This window comes from Tupaia chinensis, unplaced genomic scaffold (assembly GCF_000334495.1).
Source record: "Tupaia chinensis unplaced genomic scaffold, TupChi_1.0 Scaffold000146_1, whole genome shotgun sequence".
Classification (NCBI taxonomy): domain Eukaryota; kingdom Metazoa; phylum Chordata; class Mammalia; order Scandentia; family Tupaiidae; genus Tupaia; species Tupaia belangeri.
In genome coordinates this window covers 15349644-15371411 of record NW_006159616.1, presented here as the reverse complement: position 1 = coordinate 15371411, position 21768 = coordinate 15349644, and the positions used below count along the sequence as shown (strand labels likewise).

Below are 21768 nucleotides of genomic sequence, written 5' to 3'. Positions count from 1 at the left end.
GCAAGTGCACACACCCTATAGCAAAAAACTATCCTTTAAAAAAATAATTAATGTTCTTATACAGCCCTATGGTATATATGCTAAAGCCAAAATGAAGTGTCAAAGAAAAAAAAGGAAACTAATTTTCATAATCACATTGCTTATAATAGTGTGAGTGGTTATTCTAAGCTGCTGTGTATATATTACAGGAGAAAGCCAATGAATAATTATAGTGGAATTCCATGTAACCAATTCAAAACATTAGGCTCACTTGTTTCATTTTACTTTTGGTTTCACAGGGATTATTTTTTGAACTTAGTTTTGTTTTAATAGTCATGTGAAATATTTCCGTGGAAAAAGTTTGTTGGGACAGCAGTTAGTGTAATGGCTGTGTCGCTGGACTCCGATGTAGTTGACCGCAGTTCGCGTCCCGGACACAGTGGCTTAAAACTCTCGCTGGGCGCATGTGCGTGCGTACCCAAGATTCCGAGAGGAGAATGGAGAAGGGATTGCAGCTTGGCCATCATCTCCGGGGGATGATTTCTCACTTTCTGTCTCTCTGTCTGTCTGGAAGCACACGTGCCCTATTGCAAAAACCTCTCCAAAAAAAAAAGTTTGTCTAAACAAGGATAGCTTCCTCCCTGTCCCTTCTTCTATTTTCAAACACACAGTCTCAGACACAGAGGAACATGGCTTCTGGGCCAGATCTTCAGAGTATAACCCTGCACCATGATAATCTCACTAACTTTATTTCTCACGTCTAAAAAGGCAGTGATATTAATAATAGAACTTACTTCCGAGCTTTGCTGGGTGGATTAAATAAGGTGATAGATGTAAGTACTCCGTTTTGTGAGCTCTCCATTAGTATCAACTACTATCATGTGGGTCTCAGTTGAGGCTGCCTACAACCCTGCAGCACAGACACAGATCAGGCGATGCACTGGGAGATGCTGTGACGGACCTGAGGCCAAGGAGTCCAACGGCCAAGACCACCACAACTCATCTTTCAATTCCAGCATCACACCACATTACTCACTCCTGAGACTGTGGTACCTCACGCTCCATGCTCATCACATATTCCCTACATTCAGCCCAGGGGGGGGAAAAGAACTGTCTTCCTGCCCAGGGTGACTTCAAAAGACTTACTGTATTCAGTGCATTGAGGGTGGTGTCATCCCGAGATGCTGCAACACATCCGTCTTCTGTGGAGCCTCCATCACACATCCCCGCAAATGCTGCCATGCTCCTTCAGGGATAAAAGAAGTCATTTCCTTCATCAGTATATAGCAATGCCAGATATGAATGCTCAATTTTTAGAGATCATTTTCAGCCTAGACCAAATTCCATTACCACCTACATGATAAACCAGAGTTTTAGTCGTGCCTCTATTCTTGCTAATTAGTTAATAATAAAGTTAGATAAAATAATTATTTGTAAAGATCCTCTAAAAGGAACCCCCTCACTTACTCAGAAATCTTATTTTCAGTCGGATCCAACAGTGTCATTTCCTGCCGTGTGTTAACACTACCATTTTGGATTTGAGTGCAGGGCAATCTAAATCTGTGTGCCGCTATACTCCACTAGATGACAGTGCAAAATCTCTTGGAAAGAGGAAATTATGTCCTTTGAAACTTTACTTGATTCTTCTCACTCTATACCTCAACCACTTTTAAGCAAATTAAAGGTGAAAAGTCAGAGGTAAAAACCTCTTGGTATTATCTTTCCACGCAGGCATTCTCATCTCTGCTGCCTGCCCCACGCACAACACTGCTGCCCAGAAACTGCCCGAGCCAACGGCCAGATGTCTTGCTTTTGTGTCTCTTCTGTTGCGCACTGCTGATGTCACAGAGAGTGCCAGAAAAACTGCACGTAAAGAAAGCATCCTTGTCTGCTCTGGGATGTGCTAGGAACAGAGCTAAGTGTCTCTTCTGTACCCTAGGCATCTGTACGTTAGTAAGTTTGTATGGGGTAATCATAGGCAATTGTAGGTAAGCCACAAAAATGTCAACTTTGGGTCAGGCACTAATGAACAGCCACAACGTAGAGTGGGAACGTGAAATCTGTAACGGGATTTAAAGATGACTCAGTTACTGAACTAGATTGTAAGGTGCTGATAGCTGCATGCATGGCTTAAGATGATTTCCTTCTGTATAGCCCCAATATCTGATGTAGGGCAAACACCAGGAAGAAAAAAATGACTTCCCTATGATAAACTACTTTTCTCGGGTAAGAAGGACTAGGGCCCTGATTACAGAAGGTACAACAAAACTTAAAGTCAGAGAATGCCCAATAGTGAAATAAAATTTCAGGGGAAAAAGGGCAGTCTATTGCCTAGTAATCAACTCAGTCAGCTTAATTCAGAAGACAGGAGAGTCTGGGTTCCTATTACCTTGCTGCCCTCAAGTACATAAGCAGGTCACAGTCATTAACTCCAGGCATCCAGACCAATTCCTCATGTTGGGTCACAGTATCGCCATCTGGAGAAGGAAATGGTTGCAAATCTGGAAGTTTGGCCTGTAAGACAAGGATGAAGAAGTCACAAGCAAGGTATATACCGTAAAGAGCTTTCTGAGTCGACAGTCCTTAGGAACAGATACAATGGTTACTGGATCTCTTTCTTTAGGTAGCAGAAAAATAAAAACAAAACCATGAGTCATTTAACTGGCCTATACCAAGTGTGAGGATCATTTTACCATAGAAGATTTCATAAGGGACTGCTCAATCTCTATTTAAGGAGTAGCAAACAGGGTCAAAGTAAACTAGTGCCAGTGTGATTCGAAAAGTGAAACAGAAATAAGATACATCTGAATAAAATAAAGAAAAACAGAAAACATTATAGAAGATAACAACTACTTGATTAACACATTTCTTTTAAAGGAATTATTTTATTTAACTTTATTCACTTTTATTTATTTAGTTTAATTTGACCAGAATGGGGAAGAGCGAGAGAGAGAGAGAGAGAGAGAGAGAGAGAGAGAGAGAGGAGGAAAGTGAGAAAGTAAGCCAACAGGTCCGGGACTCAAACCACAGTCAGTCATGTGGGAGTCCAGTGCCCTTAACCACCATACCACCTGCTGGTCCCAAGAAACACATTTCTAATATAATAAGTCTACAAAGAAGACATATGGAAATAATGAGACCTTATCTAAAGATATTTGCTAAAAAAATTAAGTGAATTATGCTATTATGCTAGTATTACTCTCAAGAGAGTTAAGAGCAAAGTAAGTCATAGTCAATATAAAAAAAGACAAAGTATTAAAATTAACATTAAGAATAAATAAAAATAAAATTAGCATGAAAACATAGTTGGACTGACCTATATTGACAGAAATCAGATTTGTGGTTGCCAGATTGGTGGCTGCTTTAGGAGGGGACACTTGATTGTAAAGGGGCAAGACAGAACTTTCTCGTATGACAGAAATGCTGTGTCTTGATAGGACTCATCAGAGCATACGATAGTATATACAATATATGAACAATTACCTACACAAAAAAACAGACCTCAATAAAAGACAATTTAAATGAAATGAACAACAATGCTCAAAACCCAAAATTCTAAGTAATCTCAATCAAGTATCTCTGGTACTTTAATTTTCTTCTTGCTCTGTAGGATGCAGCAAGAGTAAGCATGTACTGTGAAAACCACAACCACCAGATACCTAAAAAAAGTCAGACATTTAAGACACATGTGTTCTATCAACAGCATCTTGTCAAATGATGATGAGGCATATCAGTCTGGTATTTTAAACTAAGAGCTGGAGTTAAAAAGCTCCAGTGTACACAGAGACCAGGCAAACAACTAAAGTGAATGATGCAGAGTATTAAGACTGTCCAACAGCAGTAACAAGGGAGCTACATAAGCAACGTCCAATATTCTAGTAGCCATAGGAAACAAAAGACTACATCTCAATTTGGACTAGTCATGCTTCAGTGCTGAGTAACCACGTGCGGCTGTGGCCCCTGTCAGGCACGCAGTGTGATGTCCTGAGGAGTGAAGTACACCAGGGTGAGACCAAGACAGAGCTGCCCTAGCCAAGGAAAACTGCCACGCAGTGCAGAGTCAGTGCTTGTGCATCCTCTAATTACCTCCAAAACTCCGTAAATCTTCACTTCCACGTGAGAGCTTATGGTTTTAAATATTGGCTATTCACAATTTTAAAATAACTGTGCGGCGACAGCACGGTTAGGCCATGTGGCTTTAGGCCAGCAGTCTACGACCTCTGCTTTACAGGCTGTCTTTGATGCTCCTAATGTATACCAAGAGCTGACTTTCTCCAAATATGGATGCCTTCTTCCTTGACTTAAAAGTAATTTTTGTGACATTTAAATGGGTGTCACAATTAGTCCTGCTTGGTCTGTAATAAAAATATTGGGCTAAATAAAAACACTGCAGACATTAGTATTAAAAGATCTTTGACAATGAGACTGAGCTCTGCTTCCCCAACACGAGGCAAGCACTGGACATCACAACTCTCCAATGGTTGTTTGTTAAACTAACTGATATCCTCGAAAGTAGAAATGCCTTTGTCCTCTAAGCCTGCTATCTGCTTTCAGGGGATACAGTTCAAAGATATATTAGCACAAATTTTAAAAATCTATATGCACAGCTATTCGCTGCAGCACTACATGTAATAGCAAATGACTGAAAACAATCCAAATGTCCACCGATGGGAATTCAAACAATAAGCTGTTAGATCCATATATAAAGTTCTCTGAAATGGCACAGAGAATATTAGGCTATGTTGTTAAAAGGAAAAAGAAAAGGTGCTAAGAAGCATGTATATTATGCTACCGTTAACCTACAAGAAGGACAAAAAGATGGAAAACTTAAAAAACAACAATCCCATGGGCCAGCTCTGTGGTGCAGGATACGCACAGCTCAGGAGAGGCTGGTCCTTCCTGCCAGCCACAGTTCAAGTCTCCAGCCGGTTCCCCCTGAGAAATGTTGGGCACATGCACATACCCAGGACTCAAAGGGCTGGGGAGCTGGACAAAGTGGGTCATGGCATGACAAGATCTTATGGGGATGTTCTTCTCTGTCTGTCTTGCTCTAATGTGTGTTCATGTGTGCTCTATTGTGAATAAAGAGGAAAAAAATTTAAAAAGAGTAACCTCATAAACCTCTAAGGCGAGTGAAAAAAGATAACATCTAATTATGTACTGAGTTGTGCTATGGTCTGAATGTGCCTGACAAAATCCATGTGGTCAAAATTTTTTGTTTGTTTGTTTGTTTGTTTGTTCTAGGGTGCGTGCATTCGCCAGAAAGACAGAGAGAGACAGAGATATAGAAAGCAAGAAATCACCCCCCCAGGGGGGATGACCACACCGCAATCCCTTCTCCTCCAGTCTCCTCTTGGGATCTTGGGCACGCACGCACATGTGCCCGGCTTGAGTTTAAGCCACCGGGTCCGAGACTTGAACTGCAGTCGACTACATAGGAGTTCAGCAACATAGTCATTACGCTAACTGCTGGTCCCCAAAATTGGTTGTTATTTAATGGTATTAAAAGTGTGGAGACCTGGGACCAGCAGACGGTCTAGTGGTTATGTTGCAGGATTCCCACATAGTCAATTGGGGTTTGAGTCCCGGACACAGTAGCTTAAAACTCAAGTGAGGCGCATATGAATGTGTGCCCAAAACCCGAGAAGAGAATGGAAGAGATGGGATTGCAGCCTAGCCATCTCCCCTGGGGAGGTGATTTCTCATATTCTGTCTTTCTCTTTCTCTCCAGCAAGCACACATGTCCTACAACAAAAACCTCTCTTAAAAAAAAAAAAGAAAAAAAAAAAGAAAAAGTGTGGAGGCTTAACCCAACTATAGGATTAAGTGGCACAAACATTGGGAAGTGATTAGGATCAGATAAGAGTGTCAAGGTGGAGTCCCAATTTCTGAATACTGGTGAGTTTTTAGATGAGAGTGAAGACAGACATGTGTTATCCTGCTCTGATGCTGCTTGATGCCTTGTACCATCTCAGGACTCTGCAGTCGCCACCAACAAGACTCTCATATTTGTTATTAGCAACACAATGAACCAAACAAGGTGGTTCCATTCTAAGAACTAATTCAAGTATCTCTAAAATACAATATCTTAATTTCCCTATACAGTACTAATGGGAAGTAGTCTAAGTACAAAAATGTAATAATAAACTATCTTTAATAATCACTTTGCTTATAGCAATGAGAATATTGTTCTTCTGAGCTGTTACACAGGTACTCTGGAAGTAAAACAATCTGCAGGTGTCACTAAAAGATGGGATTTGAGATGCAGTCTGATGGTTCTGTCCATGGGAGGTTGAACAGCAGTGCTGGGATTCATGTGCCGATACCGTGGATTTGCATTCCTGGATAAGCCTGGACTGAGGAAAGGGGGTTGTGATGTGCTGAAACCCTGTCGGGGTGCTCTCCTCTCCCCACAGCCCCTCCGTGCATATACACCATCATGAATGAAGTAAACTAACTTTTTTTGGAGGGGAGAGGTTTTTGGTCTAGGGCATGTGTGCTCGCCAGACAGACAGAGACAAACAGAAAGCAAAAAATCACTCCCCAGGGGGAATGGCCACGCCACAATCCCTTCTCCTCCATTCTCCTTTGGTGATCTTGGTCGTGCATGCATACATTCCCAGCATGAGTTTAAGCCACTGGATCTGGGACTTGAAGCATGGTCAACTACATGGGAATCCAGTGACATAGCCATTACGCCAACTGCTGTTCCCCAGTAAACTAACTTGCTTAAAAATGGGATTTAAGGCAAGGAAGAAAGATACAGATATAAAAAACAATTGGGTTAACATAGAAGCAAGATAAGTCTCAATTTAAAATATCAGTTTAGTAACCAGCAGGTGGTGTGGTGATTAAAGCGCTGGACTCCCACATGGTCAACCACGGCTTGAGTCCCAGACCTGGTGGCTTGAAAATCATGCTGGGTGCTTGTGTGTGTATATGTCTAAAATCCCAGGAGGATAATGGAGGCAGAGACTGCAGTGTGGCCATCTTCCCTACAGGGTGATTTCTCACATTCCCTCTCTCTGTCTCACTTGGGTGAGTATACACACCCTATGACCAAAAAAAAAAACCCTAACAAATAAATAAATAGCAGTATGGGTCTGGCCTGTGGCCTAGTTGTTAAAGCGTCCAGATCTCATCGGACTGACTACACAGTTTGAGACTCAGACCCGGCAGTTTGAGAAATACTCTGGGCCCAAATGTTGAGAGATGGAGAAAGGATTACAGCATGACCATTGCCCCATGAGGGGTGCTGTTTCCCTCTCCCTCTCTTTCTCTCTCTCTCTGTCAAGTGCACACATCCTCTGGAAATTTTTTTTTTTAAGAGAGAAAGATTAGTATGAATTCACAATATATTTTACATTTAAAAAGTGAAAAAGCCTATTTTCTATTTCTCAGCTTCAATGAGAAGTCCTAGAAATAACCAACCCAATCTCCAACTGAATAACAAGGGCTACTATGAGAAAAGTTTAATTTTAACTCTAGGGAAGGAAAGCTACCAGGGGAGACACTTAAATAATGTCACATCAAATAAAAAGTACCTGCCCTATTAAATTAAGGGTCTTAATTCCAGAAGAATTAAGTCAAAGGACACAAACAACAGGAAGATGTTTCAATTGGCCCAAAATGGATCACTTAAGAAGCAATAAGAATTGGTTAAAAATAACTAAGGGGGACCAACAGTTAGCATAATGGCTATGTCACTGGACTACCATGTAGCCAACCACGGTTCGCGTCCCAGACCCGGTGAATTAAACTCATGTCAGGCGCATGTGTGTGCATGCCCAAGATCCCGAGAGAAGAATGGAGGAGAAGGGATTGCGGCGTGGCCATCACCCCTGGGGGGGTGATTTCTTGCTTTCTATCTCTGTCTCTCCAGTGAGCGGACATGCCCTATAGCAAAAAAACTCTAAAAAAGAAAACAAAAGAAAAAAGAAAGAAAAAAACTGACTATGAAAATTTCAAATCACTGGTGATCACCGGAAGATTTGAAACCAAATCAGTACTGGTAAATATAGGGAAAGAATCAAACATTTACCTTGCCTTGCTTATGTAATTCAGAAAATCAAATGTGGATAAAGGCTTAATAGATGAAGGGATGATAGAATTAGAATTTTTTTTTTTTTTTACCATTAAGAAGTCCCTAATAAAATAATGGATCTCTAAAAAAAAATCAGTGGTTGCTAAAACTAAAATAGAAACTTATGTGCTTCCTGGTGGAAGTACATGCCACCACCCACGAAGTATTCTTGCAGGAAGCAGGGCACTAAACTACAATGTCATTAAGCTCTAGATTTAACTACTATTTCTACGGAAATGGGAAAAGTTTCATGGTACATAAAAATCCAATCAGCCAAATTAAGACTGTCAAACACCCCATGGGACAAAATACTCAGCTTCTTCAACACCTACACAGTAAGAAAAGGAGACAGAGAGTTATCCAAGAAGAAGATTTAAGAGACCTATCAACCACTTCCAATGAATGGCTCTTATTTAGATTCCAATTTGAACTATTTAAAAAAAGGTAGGAAAAAAGACACATAATTAGGAAAATATGGACATAATAGTTGAATGATAAGAATTGCTAATTTGTATTGGATGCGACAAACTGTGATTGTCTTTTAAAAGATACTTATCATTAGAATATTTACAAGTAAAATGATATATTTCATGCTTCATTTCAAAATACTGACAGGAAGAGGTATACAGGAAAATGAATAAAATAAGTATGATTAGGACTCGATATGAGAGGGCTTCAAACAGTTCACGGGGGCCAGCCCATGGCCTGGTGGCTAAAGAGGCTGGATCCCACATGCCTGATGCATGGTATGAGTCCTACATACAACAACTTGAAAACTAAGGAACCAACAGCGTAATGGCTATGTCGCTGGACTCCCATGTAGTCGACCACAGTTCGTGTCCCGGACCCGGTGGCTAAAAACTCACGCCAGTCGCGTGTGCGTGCGTGCCCAAGATCCCGAGAGGAGAATGGAGGAGAAGGGATTGCAGCGTGACCATCCCCCCTGGGGGGTGATTTCTCGCTTTCTGTCTTATGTCTCTCTCTGTCTGTATGACGAGTGCACATGCCCTATAGCGAAACCTCTCCAAAAAAAAAAAAAATATATATATATATACCAGATGCATGTACATGTGTGCCCAAACTCTTGAAAAGAGGGTGACATGGAAGAGAAGGGATTGCAGCATGACCATTGCCTATGGGGGTGTGCTCTCTCTCTGCCCCAGGAACTACACGCACCCACTGGCCAACTTTGTTTAAGTTCATAAAAAATGAATTTAAGTAAGAGTTTATTTTGACATCAGAATTATAGAATTCATTGTTTTTTTCGTAATACACATATTCCATGAATTTTTTTTGAAACTTTTTGAACTTTGTGAAAGCTAAGTAAGGAGGACAGAAACTTTTACTATGCAATACTGCCCCTGCTTTTGTACACATTAATATTTTCCTTTATAAAATCATTAAGGCCCAGCACAGTGATGCAAGAGGTAGGGCACTACTGCATAATACTGATGCCATATGGGAGACACGAGTTCAGATCCCAGGTTGACCTGAACATGCCAGATGTGCTGCACACACCTGTGATCTATGGCTGTCTGGAAAGTGAGGGGAAAAATCACAGCATGGTGAGATCCTGTCAAGGGTACCTGTCTCCCTGTGTCTCTATCCTACCTTCATCTCTGTCTCTGACAACAGAAGTAAATAAAATAACAAAGTTATAACAAAGTTTAAAAACAGAATTAAAAGTTTTATGAAGGCAAGCATTCGGACCAGCAGATGACTTAATGGCTACATTGCTGGACTCCCAAGTAGCCAAGTGCGGTTTGAGTCCCAGACCCAGCAGCGTGACCATCTCCCGGGAGGTGATTTCTTGCTTTTTGTCTCTCTGGTGATCACACACACCCTATAGCAAAAATCTCTCTCTCAAACAAACAAAAGAAGGCAAGTGTTGCCAATTTATAAAAGAGCACTATCATGTTTAGTACTCTAAAACAGAGTCACCAAACCCCACTGGGCCGCACAGCAGCAGGTGAGCGGTAGGCGAGTGAGCAAAGTTTCATCTGTATTTAAAGCCACTTCCCATTGCTCACTACAGCCCGCACTGCCCCCTGTCAGAGGAGCAGCATTAATCTCACAGAAGCAGGAACCCTGTTGTGAACTGCTCTCCGAGGGATGGATGTAGGCTGTGTGCTCCCTCTGAGAGCCCAGTGCCTGAAGATCTGAGGTTGAGCTGAGGTGGGGATGCTAGTGCTGGAAGGTGGCTACAAATACTGCATTATGGTGAGTAGTATAATTACCTCATTCTACATCACAATGTAAAAATAAAAGAAATAAAGCACACAATAAACGTAATGTACTTGAATCCCGCTGAAACCACTCCACCCCAGTGGAAAACTCCTCCACGAAACAGGTCCCTGAGCAGGTAGAATATATATAAAATCTGACATAAAATAAACATCTGATTTTAAATCAAAGTATACGAAAATCCAAACACAGTAAATCTGTTCCTTTTCCAGTAATTCAGGCATTTTAAATTTAGGTATCACTTTTTCTCATAAGAAACAAAAATATGTAAAATAAATGTCTAGTAAAAAAAATCAAGACACTGGAAACACACAGAGAAAAACAAGCTGGGTGGAAAAATATAGTGAAAGAAAAAGTAAAGAAAGGAAGATGTAACTGAATGGTAGCAGGTAAGTAATGGCTTCCTTGATTTCAAGTATAATCTAAAGGTGGTATCAGGCTCACCTAACAGACCACACCAAGAAAAGGCTATACTGGACAGGTGGTCTTTAAGGGGAGGGGGACTCTTAAAATTTCTTTCTGCCATATCAGTTATAATCCTGTATCAGTGAGATGAGAATTGCTTTTTAAAATTATATGCCACTGGGACCAGCAGTTAGTGTAATGGGTATGTCACTGAGCTCCCATGTAGTTGACCGAGGTTCGAGTCCCAGACCTGGTGGTTTATATTCACGCCAAGTGCATGTGCATGCGTGCCCAAGATCCCAAGAGCAGAATGGAAGAGAAGGGATTGCGGCATGATCATCCCCTCTGGGGGGCGATTTCTCGCTTTCTGTCTCTATGTCTCTCTCTGTCTTTCTTGTGAGTGCACACGCCCTATAGCAAAACCTCTTCAAAAAAAAAAAATATGCCATTGATGAGTTCTATCTTTTAGATTTAGTATCTCTACTTCTTAATCTCTTTCTCATTACAAATTTTAAAATGATTCTTAAAAACTGTGAATAGGGGACGCCCTAGTTAGAGTAATGGCTATGTCTCTGAAATCCCATGTAGCCAACTGTGTTTCGAATCCCGGACCAAGTGGCTTAAACTCCCACCAGGTACATGTGTGTGCGTGCCCAAGATCCTGTGAGGAGAAGGGATTGTGGCATGCCCATCCCCCCAGGGGGTGATTTCTCACTTTCTCTCTGTCTCTCTGTCTTTCGGGCAAGCGCACGCGCCCTATAGCAAAAACCTCTTCAAAAAAAAGTGAAAGGCTGGCTCCACAGTGCGGCAGTTAAATGCTACATTGAGATCAGCATATCCCACATGGCCAGTTTGAATCCCAGCTCTGGTGGCTTGAAAAAACATACCAGGTGTGTGTGTGTGTGCATGCCCCAAATCCTGAAGGAATGGACAACGTTAAAAGGATTGTGGCATGACCATGGCCCATTCCAGACCTTCTTTCTCCCTCTATCTTTCGCTCTCTCTTTGGCAAGTGTACAGGCTGAATGGCAATCAAAAATAAATAGATAGATAGAGTTGCTCTTTCTAAAACAAACAAATGAAACACCACCACCACTAATAACATATATAAAAAATGCCCAAAATCTAGATGGAAAAATCAGTCACTAGGCAGAACACTAAAACCTCCTTATCTCTGTATGGACTGCCAAGGCCTGGATGTTACGTCCCCCTGCCACAACTGCCAACTCCCCAAAATCCATTCCAACTCAAACAACTGTCCACATTGGCCTTGCTGAATAAACCCATGTGCCTAATGGCTTAGAAATGGACACATGACCCAATCTATGTCAATGAGATAGAGGGCTACTAAGGACATTCTGCAATAACTCTCTCTGCTCCTAAGGGGAAAAGAAGGATGATCCCTTTCTTCTCTCCGACATTCGCAATGTTTCACTCACTGTAAGATCCATTATGATTTTATATGAACTTAGAAATTATAAATTCTGCCAATAAATTATAATCGCACCATAGAATGTACAATAACGCCCAACTTCAGAGATAAAATGTGAAGGAAAAAAGTGTTTCTTAGAATGAGCAAAGCAAACACCAGCCTGGGAATAAAGCCAGGCATGGGAGGATACTGAGCTCGAAGAGAATCATGGTGAAGCACAGCGAGCCCTGGCCCTGCCTGGCCAGGATGTCCTGACATGGGAGTTGTAAATTGCGATGCCAAGCCAGAGCCCTTGCTAAGTAACACTGAGATCAAAAGAGAACAGGCTGAGCAAACTGAACAGAACAGAAAGGGCACAGGTCATGACACAACAGGCCTCACACAGGGAACTATTCTAACCATCTTGAATCTTCTGAAGGAAAATAGGTCTTAAAAATATGTTTAATAAGTGTATAGTGACAGAAAAATGGATAAACTGTGATACAGTCATACAGTGGATTATCCAGCCTTTAAAAAGAAGGCAATTCAAACAGACCCTAGAACATATATGAGCCACATCAGAGAAGCCAGTCATACAGAGATGGATACTGCATGATTTACTTAGGTGAAGTACTTGGACGAGGTAGAATAGCAAAAAATAAGAGAAAGACGAATGTGTCTGCTAGGGTTTTGGGGAAAGAGGGAATGAGGAGGAATAACTTAATGGGAACTGAGTCTCAGTTGGAAGATAAAGAGAGCTCAGTGACTACATAATGGTGATGGCTTCATGACAGCATTGATGAGCTTCTAGTGCCACTGAACTGTACATGTATAAACAGTTAAGATGATAAATTTTGCAAATGTATATTTTACTGCATTTTTTTTTTAAGTACACAGTCTTCTTGGGAAAAAAACAAAACCCTCTTTATGTAAACTTTCCTACAGCAATAACAGCAGTTGTAAAGTGCTGCTCAACAGAATAAAAGGGCCAGCAGAACAATAAGAAGTTACTGAAGTTTACTTTACCTGATGGCTAGGACCAACACGAATTTCCCCCTGGGTACTGTTCAGCCTCCTGTCATGAAAAGAGCAGATTAGGTTAGCACAATATAGCTCTGACACAAACATTCGCAAAGGAAAGTAATGTGCTTCCAGTAAATAATGGCTAACTTGAAAAATTAAGCTCCCCAACTACAGCATGTTGCCCTGTACATGTACACTACTCACCCTCCTGTCCCCGCCAACATGTCTAAAACCTTTTCCTTCTAAGAACTACTTCATTGCAGCTTCCTGTCATAGCTTCCTCTGCCATCACCCTTTCATGCCTCAGAGAGATGGATATTCTGACTGTACTACTGCAGTCAAATGTTTCTTCTATTCAAAACATTTCAGGGTGCCTTGCTGTACCCATGTTAAATACAAACAAGGTAACATATGGTACCTGGAGCACACACCGTGTCATTCGGTCACTCATTCACCAAATATTTACTAAGGATCTCCTAGAAGCCGAGAATTGTCCTAGGTGTTGGGGATAGAGCAATGAATGACAGTGTCTCTGCCTTCTTAGAACTTCTCATTGGGGAAAACAAACAAGTAATAGGTCAGATGATAAGTGCTAGGGAATTAAGTAGATGATAAATGATGAAATACTTTTACATGTAAGTCCTTTAGGCAGGCCAGTCAGGAAAAGCTTTACTGATTGATGATCAAGTGAAACCTGAACAGACAAGTGAGGGAACAAGCCCAGCAAGTATATGAGATGAAAGAATTCGATCCCTTTTTGTCTATGCCCCTACCACACGTGCAATACTCTCTCTCCCTTGCTCCAAGTCCAAACCAACCAAGTGTCCTTTAAAGCCACTAAATCTCTAAGAAGTCAGTCTTGATCTTCTGATCATTTCACCTTATCCTAACCCCCCAAAGTATGTGGAGTCTTCCTTTACATTCCTTCATGCAATATTTGTTGAATGTCTTCTTTGTTTCAGGTCTTGGCCAGGCACTAACTGGGTTGACAGGGGTGAACAAGGGAAGCCTGCCCTCCCAGAGCTCTCTTGTACCACAACTTGGAATCACAACTGTCTGTGAGGGGCCTTAAGAAAACTCTTTCCATACTCAGTGGCAAGACTGTTTTATTTTATAGGCACCACTGAATTTTCAACAGTACCACAGAAAAGGTTTTTAAATAGTGAGAGGTGCTCAATGATTGTTTGTCGGCTTAGATTGAACTGAAGAACACAATAATCAAAGGACCCAACAGGAACACGGTCTCTTGTTTTTGTTCCTTTATACCCTCATAAGACAGTTTCTTCTAATTCCTTGATAAATCCACAAAAGTATGTCATCTAATGGCTTCATTTTTTTTCTTTCTTTTCAGAGAGATTTTTGTTGTAGAGTGTGTTGTGCTTGCTGGAAACACAGAAAGAGACAGAGACAGGGGAGCGGGGGAGTCACCCTCCCTGGGGGAAGAGGAGTTAAGCCATGCCTCAATCCCTTTTCCATTCTCCTCCTGGGATTTTGGGCATGCAACTCCCACATACCTGGCTTGAGTTTAAAGCCACTGGGTCCAGGACGTGAACCAGTTGATCGTGTGGGAGTCCAACGTTTTAACCACCATGCCACCTGCTAGCCCTTAGCTTCATTTTTTGTTTTAACATACCATTCTCTTACTAAAGAAAGAAGATGGCTCATACGATACAGTCCACAGTTAGTACAAGTTATTTTCCCATCAGTACCCTCCTATTAGCCTATCATCTTTAGGACTTTTGGATTCGGCACTTTCTTCTTTCAATCCAACAATCTTTCTCAGGAAGAGTCTTTTTCAGGCAAAGATGAACAGTAAAGGTGACAAAGGAAAAGAGTAACAAAAAGAAAAGAAGACATGAAGTCCAGTTCCTAAGAATCTCAAAATCCATCTAGTTGAGAAGATAGCATCAACTCCCAAAACACCAGAACAGGCCTAATCACTATTCATGAACATGAGACAGTCAGTAGAATCCGCACACAAATGCTAAGGAGAGTTATCAAATGAGGCAGGTTTCAGGAGGAGACACTCCCCAAAGTGGCCATGCCCTAAAGAGAACTCTAAAAGAGACAATAACCCCAAAGGCAGGGCAAAAAGGAGGACCTTTCAAATGGGAACAAGACCATGCAGAGATGGTAGGCTGAAAGGGGGAGACTGGTGAGAAAGTAGCTTGCACTAGGTGTGGGCTTTATCATAAGAGCCGTCTTCCTTTCTTTAGGAGGGGAATGGCATGCGGAGAAAATGAAGCAAGCAGATGACTTACTCTTGGAAGTTTATGTGGGAATTAGAAAAAGTTGTTTTGGGGAATATAAAGGAGTCAGATCAGCAGGTGGCTATTTTAAACATGAGTACTTCTGTTAAAAAAAAAAAAAAGGCAGTCTAGGGACTAGCAGTTAGCGTAATGGCTGTGTTGCTGAACTCCCATGTAGTCAACTGTGGTTCGAGTCCCTGACCCAGTGGCTTAAAACTCACTCCGGCTGTGTTTGTGTGCGTGCCCAAGATCCCAAAAGGAGAATAGAGGAGAAGGGGTTGCGGCGTGGCCATCCCCCCTGGGGGGTGATTTCTCACTTTCTGTCTCTGTCTGTCTCTGTTTGTCTGGCGAGTGCATGCGCCCTATAGCAAAAACCTCTCCGGGAAAAAAAAAAAAAAAAAGGCAGTCTATACAGGAAACAAGAAATGGAAAATTATTTATTGATGATAATACATATGTTGATGTGCTTGATTGAGCCAATATACAGTGTACTCTGGATGGAAAAACTCATTTTGTATGTTGTAATGATGTACAGTGGATGAATATAAATTAATAAATTTAAATAAAAGTTAAAAAAAAATTTTAAAAAAGGCAGTCACAGTGTCACCACATGTTCCCTTCTACTTTGTCTACTTCTGTTTTATAACTAGCTGTGAGTAAAACAAGCTGTCAAAACTTCTCTCTTTTGAGGACCCGCAGTTGGCGTAATGGCTATGTTGCTGAACTCCCATGTAGTTGACCACAGTTTGAGTACCAGACCTGGTGGCTTAAACTCACACCAGGCACGGGTGCGTGCGTGCCCAAGATCCTGAGAGGAGAATCAGGAGGGACTGTGGCATGGCCATCCCCCACGGGGGATGATTTCTCGCTTTCTGTCTCTCTGTCCCTCTCTGTCTGGCGAATGCACGCACCCTATAGCAAAAAAACTCTCCAATAAAACCAAAAAAAAAAAAAAAAACAAAAAAATCTCTCTTTTATTTCTAAGTACTTTTTCAAATGCTTTCCTGCCTACAAGGACGTCTAGCCAAAAGACTATCTCAGGAGGCTTCCGCCATGAAGCCTGTGTTCTTCTAGAAAGTCTATGTTATTCTAGAGTTCTGAAGTGGTTGGTTATGAAATCATTTCCGTATCACTGCTACATAACACAACACTGGATTCCAGGACAAAAAATGACAGTTGATTTTTGTTTTAAAAGTAAATACCATCATCAAGTTTAGCTCAGAACTTTTTTTTTTTTTTTTGGAGAGGTTTTTGCTATAGGGTGCGTGCGCTCGCCAGAAAGACAGAGAGAGACAGAGAGACAGAAAGCGAGAAATCACCCCCCGGGGGGATGGCCACACTGCAATCCCTTCTCTTCCATTCTCCTCTCGGGATCTTGGGCACGCACGCACACGCGCCTGGCATGAGCTTAAGCCACCAGGTCTGGGACTTGAACCGCGGTCGACTACATGGGAGTCCAGCGACACAGTCATTACGCCAACTGCTGGTCCCGCTCAAAACATTTTTATGTCATGATAATAAAAACACACCCTCAAATATCTTGGGAGTCTGGAACTATTTACATTTTACTGATTTTCATAACAGTAGACAATAAATAATTATTAACATGCTAATAATGATATAATGAAACAAAAAATGTATTATGATGTCTCAAGAGCCTAAATTCTGTTTATATAAAGGAAGAATATTAATAAGGTAAGTAATTTACAAAATAAAACAAGGAACCATCTTAAAAGCTCACATTAAAAAAATCACCCTAGGGGCCAGCAGGTGTAGTGGTGATTAAGGCACTGGACTCCCACATGGCCAACTGTGGTTTAAGTCCCAGACCTGGTGGCTTGAGACTCCTGCCAGGTACATGTGCATGTGCACCCCAAATCTCAGGAGAATGGAGGAAAAGAGATTACACTGTGGCCACCCTCCGAGGGGGTGACTTCTTTCTTTCTCGTTGTCTCTCTCCATGTACCCTCTGGTAAAAAAAACTTAAAAAAGAAAGAAAGAAAAGAAAATCACCTCTCTACAAAAAAATATTTTAAAATTGCATGTAACTTTTAAATAATCAAGATTTCATAGCAAGAACACAACAAAGTTCATGTGAACAGAATTAAGATCCGAAGTACAGACAACAGCATTATTAACCTATCCTACAAGGGAACTTGAATACAGAATAAATGATACAAATACTTCTTAGGTCCAAGATATAAAGAGGCAGATAATACACCCCAAAAGAGAAAGCCATATGTATCTAACAGAAGAACTGTCAGACTAGAAATTAAAGATAAGAGACAAGAGACGTGGGGAAGAAATTGCCAGCATCCAGCAATAACTGGAATCACCTGAAAAATCACATCCCCTCCCTAAATTAAAGGATCCTCACCTGTTGCTACACTACTCCACACCAGGGTGCAGCTTTGTGGCTCATATTTACTAGAAGATAACATTCTACTCTGAATCGTTTGGACATTTCCCACCACCATGCACCTGGGACTGTAAAACCTCTAAAGAACAGGAACTGAGATTTAATTCATTTTTTGTATCACCCACAAAAACAATACATTACCTGACAGACACTGTGCATGGATTAAACATTTCTTGGACTGTAGGCCAGTGGTTAAGGAGCTAGATCTCACAGGGTGAACCAGGGTTCAAATATTGGCCCAGCGGCTTGAAAAACACACTGGGCACATGTGCATGTGTGTCCCAGTCCTTGCAGGACAAAGACATGGAGAAGGGACTGTGGTGTGACAGTGCCCCAATTGGCAGACCTCACACTCTTGGGCAAGCACACGTACCTTCTGGCAGTTTAAAAGCTTCTTGATGGCCCATGTCTAGACTATTAAGATGGAAAACTTGGCAAAAATCATCAGAAATTAATAGGAAACTATGTTAATCATCACACAATGAAATTACTACATTTTTCCTTACTTAACACAGCAATTCCCAAAGGTATCAGAGTCCTTTTATACTCTTTAAATAGTATCTAAAGAAAATATTTACTTATTGATGTAAAAATAGAAATAAGCCTATGTATTACATAGTAACATATATAACATATCTATATAAAAGGTAATTGCATTTAAATGGGACCAGCAGTTGGCATAATGGCTATGTCGTTAGACTCCCATGTAGTGAACCACGGTTCGAGTCCTGGACCTGATGGCTTAAACTCAAGCTGGGTGCATGTGCGTGTGTGCCCAAGATCCTGAGAGGAGAATGGAGAAGAAGGGATTGCAGCATGGCCATACTTCCTGTGGGGTGATTTCTCACTTTCTGAATCTCTGTCTCTCTTTCTTTCTGGTGAACGCCATGTGCCCTATAGAAAAAAACCTCTTCCCCCCAAAAAAGTAATTGCATTTAAACAAGAAAATAGTGAAAAGAGAGACATTCTTTTACATTTTTGCAAATTTGGTTATTATCTGACTTAACAGAACTCATTTCGATTCTCCTGCATGCTTTTTACATTCAATCTGTTGCAATATGTTATTTTATTTAAATTAAATGAAAAATAATCCAGCCTCACACAACTATGTACAATAGCTGGAGGCAGAATGAAAGAGAAGGGATTGCGGTGTGCTCATCCCCCCCTGGGGGGGGTGATTTCTTGCTTTCTACCTCTCTGTCTCTGTCTTTCTGGCGAGCGCACACGTCCTATAGCAAAAATCTCTTAAAAAAATAAAATAATAATTTCATAATAATAATTGTAATATCAATAAAGCAACTAACATATACCCTGAATGTTTACTATGTACCAGCCTTTGCAAGCTAAGCAATTTTCCTACCTAATCTTTTAAAAGTGTGTTTCTTTCTTTTATGAGTGAGAAAAGGGGTCAGTCTCATAAGTGCTATATGCAGGGAGCTGGATCCCACATGGAAACTGACCACAGCCATGGCAGTTTGAAAAACACACGGGGAGGGGCCAGTAGGTGGCATTGTGGTTAAAGTGCTGGACTCCAAAACAGTTCAAGTCTTGAATCTGGCAAATTAGTTCCTCATCTCCCCTTTTTCTGTCTCTTTCTTGTGAGAGCATATGCCCTATAGAAAATTGTTAATAATTATAATAGTAATAGTAATGAATAAAATTAAAAAGAAAAACATACTGGTCACATGTTTGTGCATGCATGCCCCCAAATCCTGATAGGATGGAGAAATGGAGGAAAAGGATTGTGGCATGATCATGCCCCACTGGTCTACCTCTCTCTTTCCCACCTCTTTCTTTGGTAAGTGAGTATGAGGAATGGGGAAAAAAAAGGAGAGGGAGAGGGAGAGAGAGAGAGAGAGATATCCTGAGAGTCTTACCATACTGTAATGTCCTCACTTTAAGTGTTTTACAGCCAGCCAGGATCTCCACTCACCCTCAAGCATGCCTTTCCATATCACTCTGGGGTCAAGCAGCAGCACTCTACAGCCTATGCCTACAGCTGGGGATCTTATCTAATATTAAGGACACGCTGTAAGCCACAGGTGCCATTATAACCTCTACACACACAGGTAAGAAAACTGACATGTTACACAGTCATCTAAGATTATAACGTTAACAAGTGGGGAAAGCAGGAGAAAGCTCATATTTAACTGACTCAAAGTCAAAGAATCCAATCACATCCCTGTCCCCCATGGCAGAGTAATTACTTTATTGAGCCAAAATACACATCAAATTACAAAAAGAAGTATAATCCTCTGTATTCTTTCCCCTATCTCAGTTCTATATTCATTTAAAACATCCAAACAAAACAAAAGAATCACAATTTTTTTACATTAGAAAATCGTGTTCGGGGGACCAGCAGTTAGCGTTATGGCTATGTCACTGGACTCCCACGTAGTCGACTGCAGTTCAAGTCCCAGACCCGGTGGCTTAAAACTCACGCCGGGCACGTGTGCGTGCGTGCCCAAGATCGTGAGAGGAGAATGGAGGAGAAGGGATTGTGGCATGGCCATCCCCCATGGGGGGTGATTTCTCGCTTTCTGTCTCTCTGTCTGTCTGGCGAGCGCAAGTGCCTTATAGCAAAAACTTCTCCAAAAAAAAGAAAAAAAAGAAAAAAAAAAAAAGAAAGAAAGAAAATCATGTTCAGAGACCAACAGATGATGTAATTGTTACATTGCTGGACTTCCAAGTAGTCAACTGCAGTTCAAGTCTTGAGCCCAGTGACTTAAAAACTCAACGCCGGGCACGTCTATGTGCATGCCCAAGATTCCAAGAGCAGAATGGAGGAGAAAGGATTTCATTGTGGCCATCCCTCACTGGGAGGTGATTTCTCGCTTTCTGTCTCTCTCTGTCTCTCCAGTGAGCACGCATGCCCTATAGCAAAAATTTCTCCAAAAAATTAATAATTAATTAATTAATTAAAATTTCATGTTTATGGGGCCAGCAGGTGGCATGGTGAGGTGGTTAAGGTGCTGGACTCATACGTGGCCAACTGCGGTTCAAGTCCTGAACCTGGTGGCTTGCTTTCTCACTCCTCCTTTTCCCCTCCACTATGAGTATATGTGCCTTACAGCAAATTAAAAAATAATAATAATAAGTAAATTTAATAATCAGTTCCTAAAAATTTTTTTAAAATCACATTCAAAGAGAAAATCTATCAAAAGGCCATTTATATAACATTCTTGAAATGACAAAATTTTAGAGATGGAGAAGCGGATAGTGGCTGTTAGATGTTATGGAGGTTGTAGGAATGACTGTAACAGGATAGCACTAGGGAGACCTTTGTAGTGATGGAACAGTTCTGCATATTGACTGTGGTGGCAGTTACACAAAAATGCATGTGGGACAATGGTGGACCTATACACACATAATATACTAACATCAAAACCACAATTCCTGGTTAGGATATTGTACTACAGTTATAGAAGATGGGACCACCCTGTCGTACCTGTACAACTTCCTATGATCTAAAAGATTAGTTTTTAAGAAGGCAAAGGATGAAGTTACCTGCATGACAGACTGGAAGTAAGAAAGCCATACATGAGAAAAGCTGATTAAATGACAGATTCCCCCAAAATAACATTGTAGACAGTTGAATGATTCTTATGAAAGTACCACAGTTCATGAGCAACAAGATTCAAGGAATTAACTCCAAGTCACATAATTCTTTTCCTCCCATGTTTACTAAGTATCTCTGCTGTAGGGTCATCATTTTGGAGACAGTTGTAGACTATAAATCACACCAAACACACACATATACATACATATACAGATCAAGAACTGTCACCAGCCTCCCCAGTAAAAGGAAGAATTTCTCTGTGTAGCTAATGTAAATAATACATGTTTTTCTAAACAGCTGAGGCTCAGTCCCCCATTAGTGTACAAATCTTTGCTTTAGAATATGAAAAAATAGTCCCAGAAGCCAAATTGCAACCATAATGGTAAGTCATTGTGT

General features: G+C 41.1%; 1 protein-coding gene across 1 annotated transcript in view; it reads right to left on the bottom strand.

Annotated features, from left to right (window-relative positions):
• Positions 1-21768, bottom strand: part of RERE (arginine-glutamic acid dipeptide repeats) — a 545831-nt gene that overhangs the window by 158230 nt on the left and 365833 nt on the right. The window contains 3 exon segments of the mRNA XM_006145378.3: positions 1126-1225; positions 2369-2493; positions 13149-13197. Of these exon segments, the coding sequence (XP_006145440.1) occupies positions 1126-1225; positions 2369-2493; positions 13149-13197 (274 nt within the window).